Source organism: Vipera ursinii (genome assembly GCF_947247035.1).
Source record: "Vipera ursinii genome assembly, chromosome: 1".
NCBI lineage: Eukaryota > Metazoa > Chordata > Lepidosauria > Squamata > Viperidae > Vipera > Vipera ursinii.
Genome location: NC_139512.1, coordinates 358,636,393 through 358,657,499, shown reverse-complemented (window position 1 = coordinate 358,657,499; position 21,107 = coordinate 358,636,393). Strand labels below are relative to the sequence as shown.

The following is a 21,107-nucleotide window of genomic DNA, read 5'->3' as shown; positions in this document are numbered from 1 at the left end:
CAGGGATGGGGCTGTTTGTTTGTTTGCGCAGACCGGTTGCTGGCATGCCGCAGCCCTGTACCGGTCCACGGACCAGGGGGTTGGGGACCCCTGTTGTATTCGCTCCAACCTAGAGGCCTGGAAGGCAGCAGGAGTGGCTCCCCAAGGCCCCTCGCTTTGGGGCAGCTGACCCGGCAGAAGCGGTTTCCTCCTAAGTTGGGAAAAGATTTCCTGCCTGCCCAAGATGGGCTAAATCCAGCCAGCTCTGTCCTCAGCAGATTCCACCCTCTCTGGGTCCGAAAGACCCCTGAGGCGGACCAGGGGCTCTGGGGAAGGCAGCTCCAGGTGGGTCAGCCACCCTGAAAATTGCAATAATTTGAATAACAATAATTAACAATTATTCAGTGTCGGCTTTAAGGCAGGGGTCTGCAACCTTGACCGCTTTAAGACTTCTGCAACCTTGACCGCTTTAAGACTTCAGCTCCCTAGCTGGCTGAGGAATTCTGGGAGCTGAAGTCCACAAGTCTTAAAGCGGTCAAGGTTGCAGACCCCTGCTTTTAAGGAGCGAGGCTGGGGTTACTCTGGCTGCAGGGCCAGCCAGCCCTGACCCCTAGTCCTGGGTCACAACAAGCCTCACAATCTCAGAACCGTTTGTTTTAATGACCATCCAGTTAGCAGCGACTCACAAACGTTTTTTGAATGATTGTGGGCAGTCACATGATCAAAATTCAGACGCTCAGCAGCTGACTCATATTTACGACGGTCGCAGCGTCCCATCTGACCCCTTTTTGCGACCTCCTGACAAGCAGGGTCTACGGGGGAAGCCAGGTTCGCTTAACAACTGTGAACTGCAGGGATTCACTTAATAACTCTGGCGGGAAAGGTCGCAAATTGGAGCAAAACTCAAGCGTCTTGCTTACCGGCAGAAATTTTGGGCCTCAGTCGCGGTCGTTAAGTCGAGGGCTACGGGCACCTGAAATGTCCCGTTGCTAAGCGAGACAGTGGCTTATATGAGTTTTGCCCCATATTTTCCCCCCCTCCGAATTTGTGAAGCGAATCCCCGGCAGCTTTTAAGTGAGCAACGTGGTCGTTAAGCGAATCTGGATTGCCCCATTGATTTTGCTGGTCAGAAAAGGTCGCAAAAGGGGATCGTGTGACACCCGCCCGGGGACACTGTGACCGTCATAAATACGAGACAGCTGCCGAGTGTTTGAATTTTGATCAGGTGACTGGGGGGGGGGAAATGCTGCAGCGGTCGTGCTAAAAATGGTCACTGTAACTTGGTCGTTGTAACTTGGAACGGTCACTAAACGAGCGGAGGTAAGTCGAGCATTTCCTGTGCCGCCTCTCCTGCGTTGCTTTTTCCACCCCCACCCGTCTTCCTGCATCGGCCGAGGAGGAGGCAGTTTCTCAGACCAGGAGCCTCGTTTTATTGCAATTAAAGGCCCGTCCGACGAACCAAATCCGAACGTTCTTTACCCACGGAGCAGGCAAGTGGGGCCAGCCCAGCGGCAGCCCCAGGACCCCCGGCCGTGGCTCCCCCCCGGGTGAAAATGGCACCCAGCCCCCTTACTGGGATACAGACGTCTGGTGTCCGTCAACGGCCGTCGGGGCGGGACAGATCTCTTTTGCCAAGTTAAAACGTGACTGACGAACGGCCCCATCGGCAGGGAGGGAAGGCACGCCAACCGCCCGTCCTCTGGGAAGACCCCCGGGGTGTCCGAGAGGGGAAGGACGGGGCTCCACGTCCGCCTCCAGGCTTCTGCCACCATCTCCGGCACAAGGGGGAGGGGGAGAGGAGGGGGGGAACGTCCGAGCGAGGACAGCAGAGTCCAGGTAGCGCTCTGGCCGGACAGGAGCAGCGTCCGGAGGGACCCGGGACAGCTCACTCCTTCAGCTGGACGGAGAGCTTCAGCTGGACTTCGCACAGGAAGGCGTCCATCAAGTCGTAGCCGGCCTCGGTGGCGATCCGGCCGATCACCTGGCCCTGGTGGCCGATCAGCATCTTCTGCGGGAGGAGCAGAGAGGAGCCTTCAAGTGCGCCCCTCACCCCTTTACCAGGACCCACCCACTCCCCCCCTCGCTCTTTCCGTCTCCTCCCTCCCCTTCCTTCCTGCCCACCTGCCTCCCAGCTTCCTCCCTCCCTCCCTCCCTTTTCTGTCCCCTCCCTACTTTCTTTCCTTCCTTCCTTCCCACCCATCTACCTGCCTGCCACCCTCCTTTCCCTTCCCCCCCGCCTCTGTGGAAGCCCCCAACCCTTTTAAAACTGGGCTGCGTTCCCAAGCCTGCAGCACTTAAGGCAGGGGTCTCCAATCTCTCTGGGTTGGCGGCCCGGCGGGAGAGGGAGGGGCAGGTGTGCCAAGTGTGTATGGGCAAACGTGAACGTGGCTACACATGTGCGCACAAACAGGCCGTGAGCATGCACACTACGCAAACAGGGCTACGAGCACAAGGCTCACGGCGACACCACTGCCTGTGAGGTTTATGGCGCCACCGCTGCCAGGCTCACGGCGATGCCATCACCGATGCAAGGATCGCCCCACTGCTGCCCCCTGTGAGGCTCGCGCTGCGTCCTGTGGCGATGCTGCCACCAGTGCAAGGATCACGCTGCTGCTGCCCCGTGCGAGGGTTGTGCTGCAGGCCGAGGTGCCACCCTTGGTGTGAGGCTTCCGCCATCACCCCTGTGCGACGCTCACGCGGTCGCCCGCCTACTGCTTGCGGTGCTGCTGCTGCCCGTGCAAGGTTCGTGGCAACGCCGCCGCCTGCGTAGTACTAGTGGCACTGCCACTGCAACACTCATGGCAACAGTGGTACGAAGGGGAGCGAGCACGCATGCACTGCCCGGCTAGTCATGCGGCCCGGTGGCCAAGAGGCCACGGCCTGGTAGTGGCCACGGCCCATAGGCCGGGGACCTCTGGCTTAAGGCATCAAGGACCTCATTTCCTGGTTTTACTATTACTTTATCTCAGGCGCTAGGTCTACTGGTAAGTTCTCAACTTTCGGCCACAACTGGGTCCCAGATTTCAGCTGTTAAGCGAGACATTAAGCGAATTTTGATCCATGTCGCGATCTTTCTTGCCACGGTGGTTAAGTAAATCGCTGCACTTATCAAACTAGCGACCTGGTTGTTAAGTGAATCTGGCTTACCCCATTGACTTTGCTCGTTAGAAGGTCGCAAAAGGGGATCGTGTGGCTGACCCGGGGACGCTGCGACCCTCATAAATATGAACCCCTTGCTAAGCATTTTGATGACGTGACCGTGGGGGAGCTGCAACGGTCATTCAGCGTGACAAATGGTCAGGAGTCCCTTTTTCCAGCACCAGTGTGGCTTCAGTCACTAAAGGAGTGGTTTCAAGTGAAGGACTGACCTGCCTTTATTTCTGACGCGCTTTATATTATTTTTTTAAAAAATGCTTTTGGATTGTTTCCACTCTTTTGGACTTGCCCGCCGCCCAGAGCAGCTCTAGAAATGGAATAAAGTAACGGTACTGAAACGCATCCCCCCACCCTCCTGCCCCCCCCCGCCAAGAGGAGAGGCCCCCCCAGACACAAGCACACTCACCAGGTATCTCTCCTTCGGGACCACCAAATTCTGCACGATCTGGAGCTCCCCGCCGGGACCCTCTTCCCAAAGGGCTGTTTCCTGGAGGAGACCAGAGTTTCACTACGGATCCGCTGGGCCAGGAGGGGGCGGGGGTGGGATAGGGGTGCCAGGGGGTGGGGGCGCTCACCTGGGTCACGAGATAGGGCACTTCATGGGGCAGGTGTTCCAGGAGTCTGGCCCGGATGAGGTTAGCGCAGATATCTTGCGGGGACTGGCTGGTCAGGACCTCACTGTGGTACTGCCAGGGACCTGGCTGGGCTTGCTTCAGGAGGTATTTCTGTGGGCGCAAAGCATCCTGGGTCACACCTGCTGGAGCGAAGACCTACCTGCACAGCCCTTGCTTCCTTGACCCTCCCTCTCCTGCCACCCCTCCTCCCACCCACCCACCCCGGCTGCACAGAGGGCTTCAGAATTCCTCCGCCTGCTTCAGCATCTCTTCTCTGGACAGGCTGCGTATGCACCCTGTCCTCGGCTTACGGACACAATTCAGCCCGACATTTCCGTTGGCTGGGCGAGACGGTGGCTAAGCTGAGCTTTGCTCCATTTTACAACCTCCCTTGCCACAGTCATTAAGTGAATCACTGCGGTTGTTAAATTAGGAATTTTAATTTAATTTAATTTATTGAGATTTATATACCGCCCTTCTCCCAAAGGGACTCAGGGCGGTTTACAGGGCATAAATATAAATAACAATATAAACATTACAAACATTAAAAAACAATTAAATCAGTGCCCAAGTTAAAACAAGAATAAAACAAGCCAATAAAAACCCATGTACCCCCATCAGGCTAGACCCGCTAGTTCAAATAAATGGGTCTTCAACCCGCGACGGAAGGATCGGAGGTCTGATGTCGTCCGGAGCTCCACCGGCAGTTGGTTCCACAAAGCCGGGGCACCCACAGAGAAGGCCCTCCCCCTGGGGGCCACCAGTCGACACTCCCTGACAGGAGGCACCCTGAGGAGGCCCTCTCTGTGGGCGCGCACAGGGCGGAGGGGAATCGACGCCGGCAGCAGGTGGTCCTCGAGGTATCGCGGACCCATGCCATGTAGGGACTTAAAGATCATAACCAAAACCTTGAACCTTACCCGGAAGACAACCGGTAACCAATGTAGCTCGCGGAGCAAAGGTGTAACATGGGAGTACCGGGAAACTCCCAAGACAACTCTCGCGGCCGCATTCTGTACCAGTTGGAGCCTCCGAGTAGTCTTCAAGGGAAGTCCCATGTAGAGAGCATTACAGTAGTCTAGGCGAGAGGTCACGAGCGCATGAGTAACCGTACATAAGGCCTCCCGGTCCAGAATGCGGTCGTTAAGTGAATCTGGCTTCTCCGTCGACTTTGCTCGTCAGAAGGTTGCAAAAGGGGATCTTGTGACACACACATAAGACACACACACACATCCCTGGGAGGCTGCGACCGTCGTAAAGCCATGCCGGTTGCCAAGCGGCCGAATTTTGACCCTGTGACCACAGGGAGGCTGCTACAGCCGTGAGTGTGAAAAAACGCTCCTGGGCCACTTCAAGCGGTCAGGAAGCAAAAGGTCGTAAGTCCGAGGACTACCTGGAGCGACAAAGATTCTCAGTCCTGCAGGGAAGAGTAGCCGTGGAATTTGAGTCATGGGAGCCTTGGCCACTTTTAAGACCCGTGGACTTCAACTCCCAGAATTCCCCAGCCAGCAAGGTTGGAGCTGGCTGGGGAATTCTGGGAGTTGAAGTCCACGGGTCTTAAAAGTGGCCAAGGTTGGTGTAGAGAAGCTACTTGAATAAGCGGCGAAGCATTTCAAACCCAACTAAGAAAAAGCCGCCGTGACTCCACTCCCAAACTGGCAGCCGACAAATGACAGACACCGGCAATTTCCCCCAACTCAAAAGGAAACCCGGTTTTTAAGCTGAAATATTTTCTGCTCTTCTCCCCACCCAACCCTTGCTTCTGTCTAATGCTGGCGAAGCTGGGAACGAATCCTTTCGACCAAACGTCCACGGAGATTCCCCGTCATCCGGGCACGCTTGTCCCACGGGGGCTTTATGTACACTTCCCCCGCCCCCCTCTCTGAAGAACTCCTTGGTTCAGAAGTGAAACGTTCTCCAAGGGACAGAAAACACCTAGTCAGTCCAGTCCCCTTTGGGACAAGCCTTGCAAAGCCTTCCCGGTGGCCACTCACGTGCCTTCAGCCTGTCCACCTCCTCCTCTTCAAGCGCAGCCAGCATGAAGATCTCCCGGAAGCCCGGCCAGCCTTTCTGGCCCTTGGGGCTCTCCGGGGCCCCGCTCTCCACGGCCTCTGTAGGGGTGCTCTGGGCCCTCTTGGGGGGCCGGTACAGAGACCTGGTCCCCAGCTTCTTTCCTCCAAAGGCGTCTCCGGTGAGCTCGACCACCAGCTCCAAGAGAATGCCCTTCCGCTTCACCAGATCCACCTGATCCCGGAAAGGAGAAGGGAAATCAAGTCAGCTGCTTGATATAAAAAAGGTGTTGAGACTCTGGAAAGAGTGCAGAGAAGAGCAGCAAAGAGGATCAGGGGATGACTGGAGGCTAAAACGGACGAAGAACGGTGGCCGGAATTGGGGATGTCCAGTTCAACGAAAAGAAGGACCCTGGGGGACGGGATGGCAGGGTCCCAATATCTCAGGGGATGCCATAAAGAAAAGGGGTGGGTGTGTGTGTTCAACCTATTCTCCAAAGTCCCCTGAAGAAATGAAATGATGGATGGAAACAAATCAAAGAGAGAAGCAACCTAGAACTAAGGAGAAACTTCCCGACAGTGAGGACAATTAACCAGTGGAACAACCTGCCTCCAGAAGTGGTGAACGCTCCAACACTGGAGGTTTTTAAGAAGAGACTGGACAACCATTTGTCTGTAATGGTATAGGGTTTATATATATTTATAGCTAGTCCTCGATTTTGAGGTCTCCTAGTCCATCCCCTTGTTTAAGCAGGGGTGTCACTCTGCCGGCCGGACGCGTCACGAGGAAACCATTGCTAGCAATGGGGGAAAAGTTCCGATACGTCGCGTGACCTTGCAAGTTTGACATGTCTGCCCTAAATCATTCCAGACAAATGGCTGTCCAGTCTCTTCTCGAAAGCCTCCAGCGATGGGAGAACCCACAACTTCCAGAGGCAGGTTGTTCCACTGGTGAACTGTCCTCACCGTCAGCAGCAGCCACAGAGGCCTGAAAGGCCGGCCTAGGTCATAGCCAAACGCACCTTGTTCAGGACCAGGAGGCTGGGCACCTGCGGAAACTGCTTCAGGCAGCTCAGCACCTGTGGGTGGAGCTGGTGCCGGGTGTGGCGATCCGAGACGTCCACCAGGACCAGCACTTTAAGAGCAGGGGGAAGAAAGGAGGAAATGAACTCGGCGCCAGCCATCTTTCCCCTGGGACTGCAAACCGAAATTCGGAGGGATCTGTGGCACAAGCCCGCGGCACACAAGCCCGTGGCAGCCCTGCCGCCTTCAGCTCACCACCGCGGCAGAACCAGGGAATGGCATCCGACGAAGGCGGGCCGAGCCCTCACCTAAATCTGCATCGTTCAAGCTGTCAAACGGGTCAGAGAGCATGGATTTCTCCAGATTGTGTCTGAAATGGAAGAGTCGGTCATAATGTGAATACTTAACACACACACACACACACACACACACACACACACACAAACCCATTGTCTACAGCAGAGAGGTCCAACCCTGGTAACTTGAGACAGGGGAATTTCCATGCTGGCTGGGGAATTCTGGGAGTAGAAGTCCACCCCTCTTAAAGTAGGCTGGCTGGGGGATTCTGGGAGTGGAGGTCCGCCCCTCTTAAAGGAGGTTGGCTGGGGGATTCTGGGAATGGAAGTCCACAAGTCTTCAAGTTGCCAAGGTTGGACACCCCCATTCTAGACCCCATCCTACCTTTTTCCTTTGGCAGGGGTGGTGAGGCCAGGGGTATCCAGGATAATCTAGGGAGGGAAGAGGAATTTAAGTACGTTCAAATCAGGACAGCATCTTCCTGACTTTTGCCGGGTGCAGAAAGGAAATTAAGACAACGAACGTGTTAGAGAACAATCTATCCAGGGTGCTATGAACCGCCACACCGATTGCCCTCAGGAGACAGGGACAATCTGGGCAGTAAAACCATTCCCTGCAGACTTGCGGTTTGCCACTGCGGCTGTTCGGAAGGCGAGCTCCGTCTTCCACGTCTGATTTCTTACCGCTGGGGGACCCTGGAAAGGGCAGAAAGGGGTGACCAGCTATCTACCTCTCTCCAATCCCAATTATCTTTTCCACGATTCTGCCCCACGATCCAAAAACAGCGGCGACTGACTATCCAGGGGAGTTTAAAACCTGGCAAGAATAACAGTTAAGCGAGTTTTGCTCCATTTTACAATCTTTCTTAAGTGAATCACTGTACTTGTTCAATGAGTAACGGGGTTGTTAAGGGAATCTGGCTTCTCCATTAAATTTGATTGTCAGAAGGCCGCATAGGGGGGATCGCGTGAACCCGGGACACCGCGACCGTCAGGAATGTGAGCCAGTCGCCAAGTGTCTGAAGTTTGATCACGTGACCCTGGGGATGCTGCAATGCTCGTAAATGTGAAAAATGGTTCTAAGTCACTTTTTCCAGAGCCTTTGTATGGTCACTAAACGAATGACTGTAACTCAATTTAAGGGACCGTTGTAAGTCGAGGACAATGTGTAGTAGCTTCCAACTGTGATGGATCATCAAGGGAGCTGACCCCTGCTTTAGATACCTAAAAAGTCTTTTTTCAGCATCTGAATTATTATTACTTAACAATGGAAATTTTGCGACTCAATTATGGTCATAAGCCGAGGACTAGCTATATAGAAATGGACGAATACAGGTTGTTCTCGACTTACGACCGTCATTTTCAACCCTTGGCTGGTGGCCAAGTACCCAAAATGTCCGATGTTATGACAGATCTTGACCGGGGGTACTTACAATCTGTTTCTGAAGTTTCAACAGCTCGTCCCCCTCCTCACAACCATGTGAACACATGTTGGGCATCTGGCAACTGGAACTGCACCAGTATTTTACTTCTGTTTTTGGGCAAAACCGGCCATAGTGAACTACTGATTCACTTAAGGACCGTGGCATTCACTGAACAACTACCACAAAAGAGATCATAAAATTGGGACTGGTCTGTGGGTGACCCACTTTACAACGGTCATGATTTATGACTTAAGACTGCGATGAACAGGCTCCGTTACAGTCATACATCAAGTTGTACTGGTAGAAATGAAGCTTTCTTGGACGTTGCTTTACTGTGTGGGGTTTTTCATTTATTTATTTATTTATATTTCATATTTCTTCACCTCCCTCAGAGAGGGAGCTTTTAATGTTAATTCCACAAATTTCTTAAAATTTCACAGTCTGCTTTTACTGTGAAGGCGTTCGCTCGGAGAGAAAAGTGGGAAAGAAGCCTGCGTTCTTGAGCTTTTTCCCACCATGGTGGTTTCTGAACAGAAGATAAATCTAATTGCCGGTAAGAATCGCAATCCTGGGGTGACTTAAGCAAGATGGAGGTTTAGTAGTCTTGACACATCTGCAAGCCACCCAGTTGAGAAAGGCTGATAAACATGAGTGCTCACAGAGGATTCAATAAATTAAGCCAGTGATTCTCAACCTTGGTAACATTATACGATGTATGGACTTCAACTCCCAGAGTGGAATTCTGGGAATGAAAAGCCATACGCCGTAAAGTTGCCAAAGTTGAGAAACACTGAATTAAGCGATTTTAAGCTTTTAAAGCCAGCCCAAACACCACCTGCCTAGTAAACTCTCAAGATTCCTTTTTCTTGCCATGTATGTATGTATGTATGTATGTATGTATGTATGTATACACACGCACACGCACACGCACAGTCTAACTACACTGTATTGTTTCTCTGGGTCATTTATTTATTTATTTATTTATTCGGTTTATATACCGCCCTACTCCCGAAGGACTCAGGGCGGTTTACAAGGCAAAATTTAAAAACAATACAATATAAAAATAAAATAAAATAAAATAAAGTCTAGCCCCACATATGTTTGTGTATGTGGGTATATGTGTAATTATTAAAATATATTTAAATTATTATTACAATTATTATTTTGGTCATGTTTATGTAATGTTACCCTTCTATTCTATTCTATTCTATTCTATTCTATTCTATTCTATTCTAATTTAATTTCTATTCTATTCTATTTAATTTCTATTCTATTCTTTAATTTCTATTCTATTTAATTTCTATTCTATTTTATTTAATTTCTATTCTATTCTATTCTATTCTATAATTTCTATTCTATTCTATTCTTTAATTTCTATTCTATTCTATTTAATTTCTATATTCGGTTCTGTTTATACTCAATTTGCTAGGGACAATTCGTCACGAGCCTGCCGCTGTTCCCGCCAACTGAAAATAAGAATAAACCTGACGGGAACCATTCTCCACGCAAGGCAGCGCTGGCAAGGTCTCCAAGGCCTACCTCCCAGTCCTGGAAGAAAAAGTTAAACCTGATTGTTACGACTACTCACCAGCTGGGTATCCTCGACTGTGATGACGCCCTGAGCGTTGCACCGTGTTGTGTGCACCTTGCTGGAGACCGGCAGGATCTGTCCAGGAAATAATTCAGAACGTTTTACAGGTAGTCCTTAACTTACAACAGTTCATTTAGTCACCAAAGTTACAATGGCACAGAAAAAAAGTGACTTAAGGCCATTTTTCACACTTAACGACCTTTGCAGCATCCCTGTGGTCAAGTGATCGAAATTCAGATGCTTGGGAACTGACTCGTGCATATAACGATTGCAGTGTCCCGGGGTCACCTGATCCCCTTTTGCGACCACCAAAAGTCAATGGGGGAAGCCCCAACCGGGTGACTTATCAGTTGCAGCTATTCACTGGGGCAAAGAAGGTTGTAAAACGGGGCAAAACTCATTTAACGAATGTCTCGCTTAACAACAGAAATTTTGGGCTCAATTGCGGTCGTAAGTCGAGGTCTACCTATATATCGTAAGACCCGAAGAGAAGCATTTATTCTTACTGTAGTCCTCAACGTACGACAAGTGGGAGAATTTTCGTTGTTAAGCAAGTTGGGTTTGGTTAACCACCACTGTGGCCAGGGCCGTTAAGTGAATCACACCCTCACTAAGCGAATCCGGCTTCCCCAACTGACTTTGCTGCGAAGTTCATGGCTGACCGTGGAGACGCGGTCCCCGTTGTTAAGCGAGAGGGATGGCCGTCCCTTTTTTCCCCAGCCGCAGCCCCAGCCCGTTACCTTCCGCCCCAGCAGCTGGTTCGACAGGGTGGACTTGCCAGCGTTGGGAGCCCCGATAATGGCCACTCTCAAGACTTTGGGGTTGCTCGGCTGATCTGGGTGGTGGGACAGCAAGGACTCATGCTCCCCTGCAGGAAGAGTGTAAAGGTTCAGCGGATCACTCTGAGGGATCCCGGCAAGCGGCGTTCAAAGCTCAGGAGGTATTTATTTTTATTTATTTATTAATTTAATTTATATACCGCCCTTCTCCCGAAGGACTCAGGGCGGTTAACAGGGCAATACATAAAAACAAGTTACAAAAATTAAAAATTATTAAAAAGTAATTAAACAGTGCCCATAATAAATTAATACAGATTGAAAATTAAAATCCATTTATAAAATCCCACCCCGTCCCATCAGGCCAGGCCAGCTTGTTCAAAGAGATGGGTTTTAAGATCGCGCCGGAAGGAGCGGAGATCAGGTGCCATCCGGAGCTCGACCGGAAAATGGTTCCAAAGATCCGGTGCACCCATAGAGAACGCCCTCCCCCTGGGGGCCACCAGTCGGCATTCTTTGACCGGTGGCACCCTGAGGAGGCCCTCTCTGTGGGAGCGTACTGGGCGGAGGGAAGTTGACGCGGGCCGCAGGTGCTCCCCAAGGTATTCCGGACCCATGCCATGTAGGGCTTTGTAGGTCATTACTAACACCTTGAACCTCACCCGGAAGACAACTGGAAGCCAATGCAGCTCGCGGAGCAAAGGTGTGACATGGGAGTGTCGGGAAACTCCCAGTACAACTCTCGCGGCTGCATTCTGTACCAGTTGGAGCCTCCGAGTGGTCTTCAAGGGTAGCCCCATGTAGAGAGCGTTGCAGTAGTCAAGACGAGAGGTCACGAGCGCATGAGTGACCGTACGTAAGGCATCCCGGTCTAGATAGGGCCGCAACTGGCGCACCAGGCGAACCTGGGCGAAGCCCCCCCTAGTCACAGCTACTATATGGTCTTCTAGGGAAAGCTGTGAATCTAGGAGGACTCCCAAGTTGCGAGCCCTATCTACGGGGGGTAATAACTCACCCCCCATAGTGAGGGGTGGGATATCCTGAATATCTCGAGATGCCGGTACGCACAGCCACTCAGTCTTGTCGGGGTTGAGTCGAAGCCTGTTCCTCCCCATCCAGACCCGGACCGCCTCCAGGCATCGGGACATCACGTCGAGGGCATCACTGGGGTGGTTTGGGGTTGAAATGAAAAGTTGGGTATCATCAGCATACTGATGATACCCAACTCCAAAACCACGAATGATCTCACCCAGCGGTTTCATGTAGATGTTGAACAGGAGAGGCGAGAGGACCAACCCCTGAGGAACTCCACAAACGAGAGGCCTCGCGGTCGACCTCTGCCCCCCTGCCAACACCGACTGCGAGCGTATAGAAGAGAATAGAATAACTTTATTGTCACTTGAAATGTACACTAATTTAGGTAAAGGTAAAGGTTCCCCCGCAAACGCGTGCTAGTCGTTTCTGACTCTAGGGGCCGGTGCTCATCTCCGTTTCAAAGCCGAAGAGCCAGCGCTTGTCCGAGGACGTCTCCGTGGTCATGTGGCCGGCATGACTAGACGCCAAAGGTGCACGGAGCGCTGTTACCTTCCCACCGTAGTGGTCCCTATTTTCCTACTTGCGTTTTTACGTGCTTTCGAACTGCTAGGTTGGCAGAAGCTGGGACGAGTAACAGGCGCTCAATCTGCTACGCGGCACTCGGGATTCGACCCGCCAAACTGCCGACCTTCTGATCAACAAGCTCAGCGTCCTCACCCACTGAGCCACCGCGTCCCCTGTACACTAATTGGCATACATTAAAATGAAATGTCATTGCCTTCAGATCTCAAAGGGTAACGACCTCCCATATGCACTAGATAAATATGACAAAAATAAATGCATATTTACACCCAATCCAGGGAAGCGTGTCTTTATTTACATCTCACCCTTACTTTTACAAGTATCTCAAGGCAGCCGACATATTCAACACGTCTTCCTCCTCCTATTTTCCCACAAGAACAACCCTGCGAGGTGGGCTGGGCTGAGAGGGGGACCGGCCCAAATTCACCCACTCACTTTCAGCCATAAGGCAGCACTAGGACTAGAACTCACCGTCTGCTGGTTTCTAATCTGGTGCCTTTCACCACTAAACCAAACTGGCCATTTATTTACTTATTAAATTTCCTAAGTGACCTAAATGACTCTGGGTGGTTTACAACATAACTTTATAATAACTATGATACATATATGTACACACACTTAAACACACAAGAGTGCAGAATAGCAGAGCTGGAAGGGACCTTGGAGGTCATCTAGTCCATCCCCCTACTCAGGCAGGAAGCCCTATACCATTTCAGGCAAATGGTTGTCCAGTCTCTTCTTAAAAACCTCCAGTGTTGGAGCATTCACCACTTCTGGAGGCAGGTGGTTCCACTGGTTAATTGTTCTAACTGTCAGGAAGTTTCTCCTTAGTTCCAGGTTGCTTCTCTCCTTGACTAGTTTCCATCCGTTGCTTCTTGCCCTGCCTTCAGGTGCTTTGGAGAAGAGCTTGACTCCCTCTTCTTTGGGGGCAGCCCCTGAGATATTGGAAGACTGCTATCCTGTCACCCCTTGTCCTTCCTTTTCTCTAGAATGGCCATACCCATAAAATATAGAATAATAGGGTTGGAAGGGAGATGGAGGTCTTCTAGACCAACCCACTGCTCGACCACGAGATCCTGTACTTTTCAGAGAAGTGGCTGTCCAATCTCTTTTTAAAAACCTCCAGTGATGGAGCACCCACAAGTTCTGGTGGCAAGCTGTTCCACTGGTTAATTGTCCTCACTGTCAGGAAATTTAGTTCCAGGCTGCTTCTCTCCTTGTTTCCATCCATTGCTTCCTGTCCTGCCTGCAGGTGTTTATGTTAAAACATGTGAAGAATGGTTGCTGGAATTGGGTCCATCTAGTTTAATGAAGAGAAGGATGAGGGGGCGACAGGATAGCAGTCTTCCAGTATCTCAGGGGCTGCCCCAAAGAAGAGGGAGTCAAGCTCTTCTCCAAAGCACCTGAAGGCAGGACAAGAAGCGACGGATGGAAACTAACCAAGGAGAGAAGCAACCTGGAACTAAGGAGAAACTTCCTGACAGCTAGAACAATTAACCAGTGGAACTCCTTGCTTCCAGAGGCGGTGAATGCTCCATCACTGGAAGTTTTTAAGAAGAGATTGGACAGCCATTTGTCTGAGATGGTATAAGGTTTCCTGCCTTAGCAGGGGGTTGGACTAGATGACCTCCAAGGTCCCTTCCAACTTATTATTATTAACAACCTGCCTCCAGAAGCGGTGAATGCTCCAACACTGGAAGTTTTTAAGAAGAGACTGGACAACCGTTTGTCTGAAATGGCATAGGGTTTCCTGCCTGAGCAGGGGGTTGGACTAGATGACCTCCAAGGTCCCTTCCAACTCTATTAGTATTATTTTTAGTGCTGTTGCAACGTCAAACGGTCACCGAACGAAAGGTCCTAAGTCGAGGACCACCTGCACGAAGACGGGCCGGGCAAACCCGAGGCGTCCTCATCGGGGACCCCCTTGCGGACACGTGTCGCCCCCTCCCAGGCGCGCGGCCTACCCGGAAAGGCGGGGGCGGGCGGGGCGGACGGCCCCCCCAGCGACGGCGCCGCTTCTCCCGGGGCGATCCCGGCCAGGTGATCCAGAGCGGAGTCGCAGCTTTGCGGGCGACCCGGCCCGGCCCAGAGAGGCTGCGGAGGGTCGAGACGGCTGCAGGTCCGGCCTCCCTCCTCCCTGTTTCCACGGCGTGGCCGCGAGTTCCGCAGGCTCAGAGCGCGGGCCGAGGCCTGCTCCAGCCCCGGGGAGGCGCCCGGGAGGAGCCGGGCCCGACGCACGGCCAAACCCAAGGCCCGCCGGCCCAGCGACACCACCGCCGTCGCCATGGTGACTGCCGCCATCTTGGCCCTCGCCTCGCGAAAGGCCTTGTGGTAGGAGCACGAGGGAAGCCACCACAGAGACGAGCGGCGGCTAGAGCGGCCCGGGAAACCGCGCAGGCGTCGTGGACGGCGCCGAGCGGGGCGGGGCCGAGCGGGGCGGGGCCTCGGAGGGTCGAGGAGAGGCGGCGCCACTTTTTCCTTCTTTTGTGCGCTTCCATTGTGGAAGCCTTCCCCGAGCATGCGCAGAAGGCCCGCTCGATCTGGGAACGCGCGTGCAGAGAGAGACTCACGTGGTGGGGAGGGGGAGGAGGAGGAGGAGGCGGCCAGAGACCCAGTTCCTCTGGGCATACGCAGAGTGCCTTTACGTTCCAGACCCTTTGGTCTCTATGGAGCTGGGCGGATCAATTTTGTTTGCTTGCTGCAAGTGCTTGAACGGCTTCAGCGGTCTCTATAGCCCCCACCCCTCTCCCGGCTGCCCTCCAGTTCCTCTGAGCATATGCAGAGTGGCTTTGCTTTCCGGCCCTGTCACCTCCGTGGAGCTGAGCGGCAATATTTTGTTTCCTTAGTTACAGGGGTCTTCAAACTTGGCCCTTTTATGACTCGTGGACTTCAACTCCCAGAATTCCTCAGCCAGGCAAGCCTGGCTGAGGAATTCTGGGAGTTGAAGTCCACAAGTCATAAAAGGGCCAAGTTTGAAGACCCCTGCCTTAGTAGAAGTCTTTCAAGGGCTTGAGTGGTCTCCTTTGCTCTCCAGTTCCTCTGAGCATGCACAAAGCGCCTTGGAGTTCCACCCTGTTACATCTCCCTTTTCTGCCCTGACCGTTTCCTTCGTGCAAGTGTTTCAAGGGCCTTGGGCATTCTCTGGAGCCCCCTCTGCCCTCCGGTTCCTCTGAGCATACGTAAAGTGCTTTACCCGACAGCCTCTCCTCTAGGGCTCTGGGCCTGCCACCAGCCCCCCCCCCCCAGCACGGGGGCAGCCAGGACGCTTGGGACCCCTATAGGGGAGCGAGCTGGGCTGCCCCCAGCCCCCCTGCTGAGTGGGGTGCAATTGTCCCCCCTCCTTGCACCATAAACACCAGTGAAGCGCCCCAAGGAGACGTATTGGGGTCTCCCTGTGGGGTGGTGCCTCCTCGGGACATCCGGCCTGGCAGGCAACCCCGAATCTTCTGGCCCAGCAGAGGCAGCTGAGCAAGACCCCAATCCCCCCCCCCGCCCTCCCTCCCTGATAAAATTCCCAAGAAACCCTTTTCAACCTTTACCAAAAGCCCTGGTGTCTGTCTTGGACTTCTCCTTCGCTCTCCGTCTTACAAATTCTAAATTTAAGTGTCCGCACGCAGATTAATGGAAACTACCCCCCCCCATCGTGGGTGGGTGACGGACCCTCTTTGTCCACCCAGCCCACTCCCATCCCACCGAGGCGGGATCAAGACGGACGGTCCCAGCTGGCCTTTTGACCAACCCAAAGCCCTGGGTGGACTGACCGTTTCCCACAACCCTTAAGAATAAGAGGCAGCAGAGTCAAGAGGACCGGAGCCACAGCTTTATTTTCACACAGGATGATGGGCTACGGTGTCCTTCTGAGGTCAGCTGGCGTCTTCTGGCTTTTGGGGTGCTGGAAAGAGGCTGGTGGGCAGGGCAGAAGAACCCTTACCATTACTAAACTCAGTAATGGTAACGGTTTCGCTGACACGCCGCGAGGTCGGCCTTCCAAGACATTTGCAGAGTGGTTGTGTGGCAGGTCAGAGTGTAGCCCCCTTCCCCTTGTCTGTACCTCTGCTTTCTTGGGGTCACACACACACACCCCTCCATGCGTAGCTGCTCCCCCGGAGAAGGTGACCCTAGTTTACATCACTGAAAAATGCTTAAAGCTTTCATGTCGCTGTAAGCCTGGGGTAGCGGGGTTGGACTAGAGGACCTCCGAGGTCCCTTCCAATTCTGTTATTCTGCTCTTCTGCTTGTTATTCTGCTTATTCTCTTATTCTGTGACGCTGTTGGCAAGATGGGCTGCATATGAATGATCAAACAACACCAGCCTAGTCCCGGATCCTTGGGAAGGACTAGATAGCTAGATAAAATTGGCAAATCCAAGCTAAACATCTGGCTGAGTGTGCCACCAACCACAATCCTTAGCTTACATCCTGCAATGACATGTTATCTGTTATTAAACAACATCTGTCTACCCCAGGACCTCAAAAGGGACTGGATAAGTGACTGCTCCATCTCTGGAGGTTTTTAAGAAGAGACTGGACAGTCACTTGTCTGAAATGGTATAAGTTCTGCTTGAGCAGGGGGTTGGACTAGAAGACCTCCAAGGTCCCTTCCAGATTCTATTCTATTCTATTCCATAATTCTATTCTATTCTATTCTATTCTATTCTATTCTATTCTATTCTATTCTATTCTATTCTATTCTATTCTATTCTATTCTATTCTATTCTATTCTATTCTATTCTATTCTATTCCATTCCATTCCATTCCATTCCATTCCATATATTCTATTCTATTCTATTCTATTCTATTCTATTCTATTCTATTCTATTCTATTCTATTCTATTCTATTCTATTCTATTCTATTCTATTCTATTCTATTCCATTCCATTCCATATTTTCTATTCTATTCTATTCTATTCTATTCTATTCTATTCTATTCTATTCTATTCTATTCTATTCTATTCTATTCTATTCTATTCTATTCTATTCTATTCTATTCTATCCCATAATTCTATTCTATTCTATTCTACTCTACTCTACTCTAATATTGGCAAACTTATTTGTGTTTCATACTTAAGTGCCCTCAGATCCAGGCGAAACATCTGGCTGACTGTGCTACCAACCATAATAGCCTTAAACTCAAGAGTCGGGCAACTGTGTCCCCTTGACGACCTGTGGACTTCAACTCCCAGAATTCCTGAGCCAGCCAATATGGCTGGCTCAGGAATTCTGGGAGTTGAAGTCCACAGGTCATCAAAGGGGGACCCAGTTGCCTGTTCCTGCCTTAGGACAGTCTCAGGAGTCCTGCCGGCTGCCTGGCATTTAAAGGAGAAATTGATAGGAAACATGCAAAGCATCTGGTCTGGAAAAAAAGAATAAAAGATGGAAAACCCCGTTCCCCAGCCTTCTAATCCATATTAAGGAATAAGGCTTTTCTGCTGTGGCTTGCTCTTTTCCTGCTGGCTCCCACCAGTGAAAACGCTTCTCTCGAGTGGGGGAAAAAAAAAGGTCCTTTTCCATCTAAGGTGGAGATGCTTCTGGCCTGGAGGGCGTGGAGGTGCTTCCGATGGATCCAGGAGCTCCAGATAGTACATCATCTATACTGTAGTGTCTGATTCCAACTTACAGTATATGATGATATCCGAGCTGGAACCTCAGCGAGTCTTTCCTGTCTCGGGGCGCCTGCAGCTGGAGAACTGGGAGAAACAACAACTGTTAGATGTTTTGTGCCAGCCATGGCAGTTCCCCAAAAAGGTCATCAGATGGGAGCAAAGAGGCTTCTTTGCCTCCACTGATGAGCCAAGGGTCTCAGACCCCGACAGACCCCATTGGCAGAGTGTTTTATGGTCAGGGAGGGACCAAGACCCCCCATAAATACCTCTGCACGAGGGGCTGCTCTTTGTTCTAGTTCTAGCCTCTCTTAAGATTCTACTCCTAGCTCCTAGTTCTTCTTCTGTTTTAGTTATGTAATGCTAGCTTGCTTTTATTTTATTTCTCTCTCACATGCAGGCATGAATGCTTTCATGCCAAGTATTTCTTTCTCTTTAATCTATCATTGAATAAAGCTAATATGATTGCATCTCTGCGTGATGCCTTTTACTTGGAAGCACCTTAACGATCCATCGTCCTCGTGAGATCATCTCACAACAACCACCCACAGATACATTAGGGAGATAAAGCTGGTTTAAAATGCACACTGGGGTGTTGGGTGGACCCTCTCGAAAGCGGGGTTCCCCGGCTGTGCTCAGGAATAAGCTTTGCACCTGCATATAAATAAATAGTCGGGACCCGGGTACTCTGCAGATTCCCAACTGAGCTGGACTAAACTCGAATTAAGCCTGACCTAAACGAAAGCTGAACGAAATGAAACATTAAATTAAACACTAAACCCTAAACTAAAGGCTAAACTAAACATTAAATTAAACAATAAACTAAATCCTAAATTAAACACTAAACATTAAATTAAACTAAAAGCTAAACTAAACACTAAATTAAACACTAAACTAATCTAAAAGTAAACTGCACTACACTGCAATAAAAAGAAAAAAGACAAAAAATAAATAATTAAAACCTCCTAATATCGTAATTCCCTGGGCAGGGAAACAAAACCATCCCCCTTATTGATTGACATTTGACAGAATTGATAGACAGGACGATTGCCGGAAGAAGCTGCTGTCCCAATAAAAAGACTTTGCAAATAAAACTTGATGGTCAATAATACGCCATCGTCGCTTCACGCTCTGAGTTCTGGAGCAGAGGACATTTAAGGAACTGCTCGCGTAAAGACGCCGTAAGCGTTCGCGTACTCATTAAAGCACCGTGTTCAAGAAATGTCTTGTGTCTCCTGAGACAGTCTGGAGGCTCAGTCGTCTGATGGACAGTTGCGGGAATTGGGTATGTCCAGTTTAATGAGGCGAAGGGCGAGGGGGGACATGAAGGCAGTCTTCCAGTATCTCAGGGGCTGCCCCAAAGAAGAGGCAGTCAAGCTCTTCTCCAAAGCGCCCAAAGGCAGGAGAAGAAGCAACGGATGGAAACTAGTCAAGGAGAGAAGCAACCCGGAACTAAGGAGGAATTTCCCGACAGTTAGAACAATTAACCAGCGGAACTCCTGGCCTCCAGAAGCTGTGAATGCTTCAACGCTGGAGGTTTTTAAGAAGATACTGGACAGCCACTTGTCTGAAATGGTCTAGGGTTTCCTGCCTGAGCTGTGGGTTGGACTAGATGACCTCCAAGGTCCCTTCCAACTCTATGATCCTATAACAAAAGGGACCGTGGAGGTCATCTAATCCAACCCCCTTCTCAAGCAAGGGACCCTACTGCACCACTCCAGACAAACGGCTGTCCGGTCTCTCCTTAAAAACCTCCAGTGTTGGAGCATTCACAACTTCTTGAGGCAGGATCTTGGACAGGGGGCTGGACTAGAAGACCTCTGAGGTCCCTTCTACCCAAGGATTCGATACGTCCAGAAGATACAGCTGCTGCCCCCACCACCACCTTCCAAGATCACCCTGCACTCCCAGATGCTTCCTGGCACCGGGTTCGGGGGGGGGGAACAGTGCCAGGGCATCCTGGGAAAATGTGGTGAGCCCCCCCCCCGTGGGGTTGCACGCCCCCGCCCCCTTTCCCAGATCAGCACTTACCCTTTCTTGCGTCTGGAGCCTCCAAGGTCAGCAGCATTGAGTGGGGGCTTCGGAAGGAGCCCCTTTTATAGCCCCCGCAGCAGAGGCAGCCTATCTCATCCGCCCTGCCTGCCTGGCACCTCTCCAGAAAGCCCCCCCCACACCCCCCCAGACAGCCAGGAAGTGCTCCGAGGACACCCAGGTGGGGCTGAGATAAGGCAGCTCCCGGGCTACGTGGGGGCTCCCCCCTCTCTCCTTCAGGGTGGGGTGGCTTCGGGTTGTCCCCCCCCCAGCTCACTGGCTCAGCTGGTCTTTCTCTTCGGGGATCTCCCCTCCCTGTTTCTATCGATGACCCCCCCAGGACCCCCAAAGGGAGTTGCAGCTGAAGTGCAGCTCGGAATGGCAGCCGAAAAGGGAGACTTTTCAGGGTGCGAGTTCAAATCCTTCCTTGGCCGACCCTCCCCCTCCCATAACGACAATAATAATAACAACAACAACAATAAATAGTTGGAAGGGACCTTTTTTTAAGAAGGAGATAAATAAATAAATACATCAAGAAATTGCAGCTTCCTGCCATAACTCCAGCAAAGCTACAAAAAAAGAATAATACTGCGCTAGTCAGAACATCTTACATTTTAAGGAGATACCTGGTTCGAGACCTAGGATGCCGGCAGCAACCCGTGTCAATCATTAGCGCCAGTCAATTTGAGTGTTCAGTTGACTTGAGTTTCATGTTTTATGAATAAAAGTTTTATAATAGTTGGAAGGGACCTTGGAGGTCGTCTAGTCCAACCCCCAGCTCAGGCAGGAGACCCTATACCATTTCAGGCAAATGGCTGTCCAGTCTCTTCTTAAAAACTTCCAGTGTTGGAGCATTCACAACTTCTGGAGGCAAGGAGTTCCACTGGTTAATTGTTCTGAAAAAAATCCATCTGGCCGTGAACTGAATGAATGAACGAAACTTTATTGTCAAAGTACAACCACGTATACATTGAGATTGGCTGAGCCTCCCT

General features: G+C 51.2%; 1 protein-coding gene and 1 long non-coding RNA gene across 4 annotated transcripts; both read right to left on the bottom strand.

Moving 5' to 3' along the window:
* Window positions 1–1,385: 1,385 nt before the first annotated feature.
* On the bottom strand, window positions 1,386–14,908 carry ERAL1 (Era like 12S mitochondrial rRNA chaperone 1). 3 transcript variants are annotated; one of them, XM_083379790.1, is made up of 11 exons: window positions 14,693–14,891; window positions 14,450–14,512; window positions 10,833–10,960; window positions 10,090–10,167; window positions 7,463–7,509; window positions 7,090–7,151; window positions 6,781–6,893; window positions 5,748–5,993; window positions 3,711–3,860; window positions 3,542–3,622; window positions 1,386–1,987 (listed from the first exon to the last, which is right to left on the bottom strand). In XM_083379790.1, exons 1-11 carry the CDS (start codon window positions 14,784–14,786, stop codon window positions 1,865–1,867), a joined length of 1,185 nt encoding a protein of 394 aa, XP_083235916.1. In that variant the 5' UTR covers window positions 14,787–14,891; the 3' UTR covers window positions 1,386–1,864. The 3 variants fall into 3 exon arrangements, with proteins under 3 accessions (XP_083235916.1, XP_083235915.1, XP_083235917.1); XM_083379789.1 differs by having other exon boundaries at window positions 14,450–14,893; XM_083379791.1 differs by lacking the exons at window positions 1,386–1,987; window positions 3,542–3,622; window positions 3,711–3,860 and adding an exon at window positions 4,888–5,166 and having other exon boundaries at window positions 5,744–5,993; window positions 14,450–14,908.
* A 1,382-nt stretch (window positions 14,909–16,290) lies between these two features.
* Window positions 16,291–20,194, bottom strand: LOC310632897. Its single transcript, XR_014490938.1, has 2 exons — window positions 20,116–20,194; window positions 16,291–18,171 (listed from the first exon to the last, which is right to left on the bottom strand). It is a non-coding gene; the product is annotated as an uncharacterized lncRNA (long non-coding RNA).
* Window positions 20,195–21,107: the final 913 nt, after the last annotated feature.

What these genes read in the sequence shown, in the direction of transcription:
- ERAL1 (XM_083379789.1), bottom strand. Translation starts at nt 14,786, where the DNA reads ATGGCGGCAGTCACCATGGCGACGGCGGTGGTGTCGCTGGGCCGGCGG. An exon ending in GCCCGCCCCCGCCTTTCCGG is followed by an intron (nt 10,961 to 14,449) that starts GTAGGCCGCGCG and finishes CTCTTCCTGCAG; the next exon opens with GGGAGCATGAGTCCTTGCTG. An exon ending in CAGTCGAGGATACCCAGCTG is followed by an intron (nt 7,510 to 10,089) that starts GTGAGTAGTCGT and finishes TTCCCTCCCTAG; the next exon opens with ATTATCCTGGATACCCCTGG.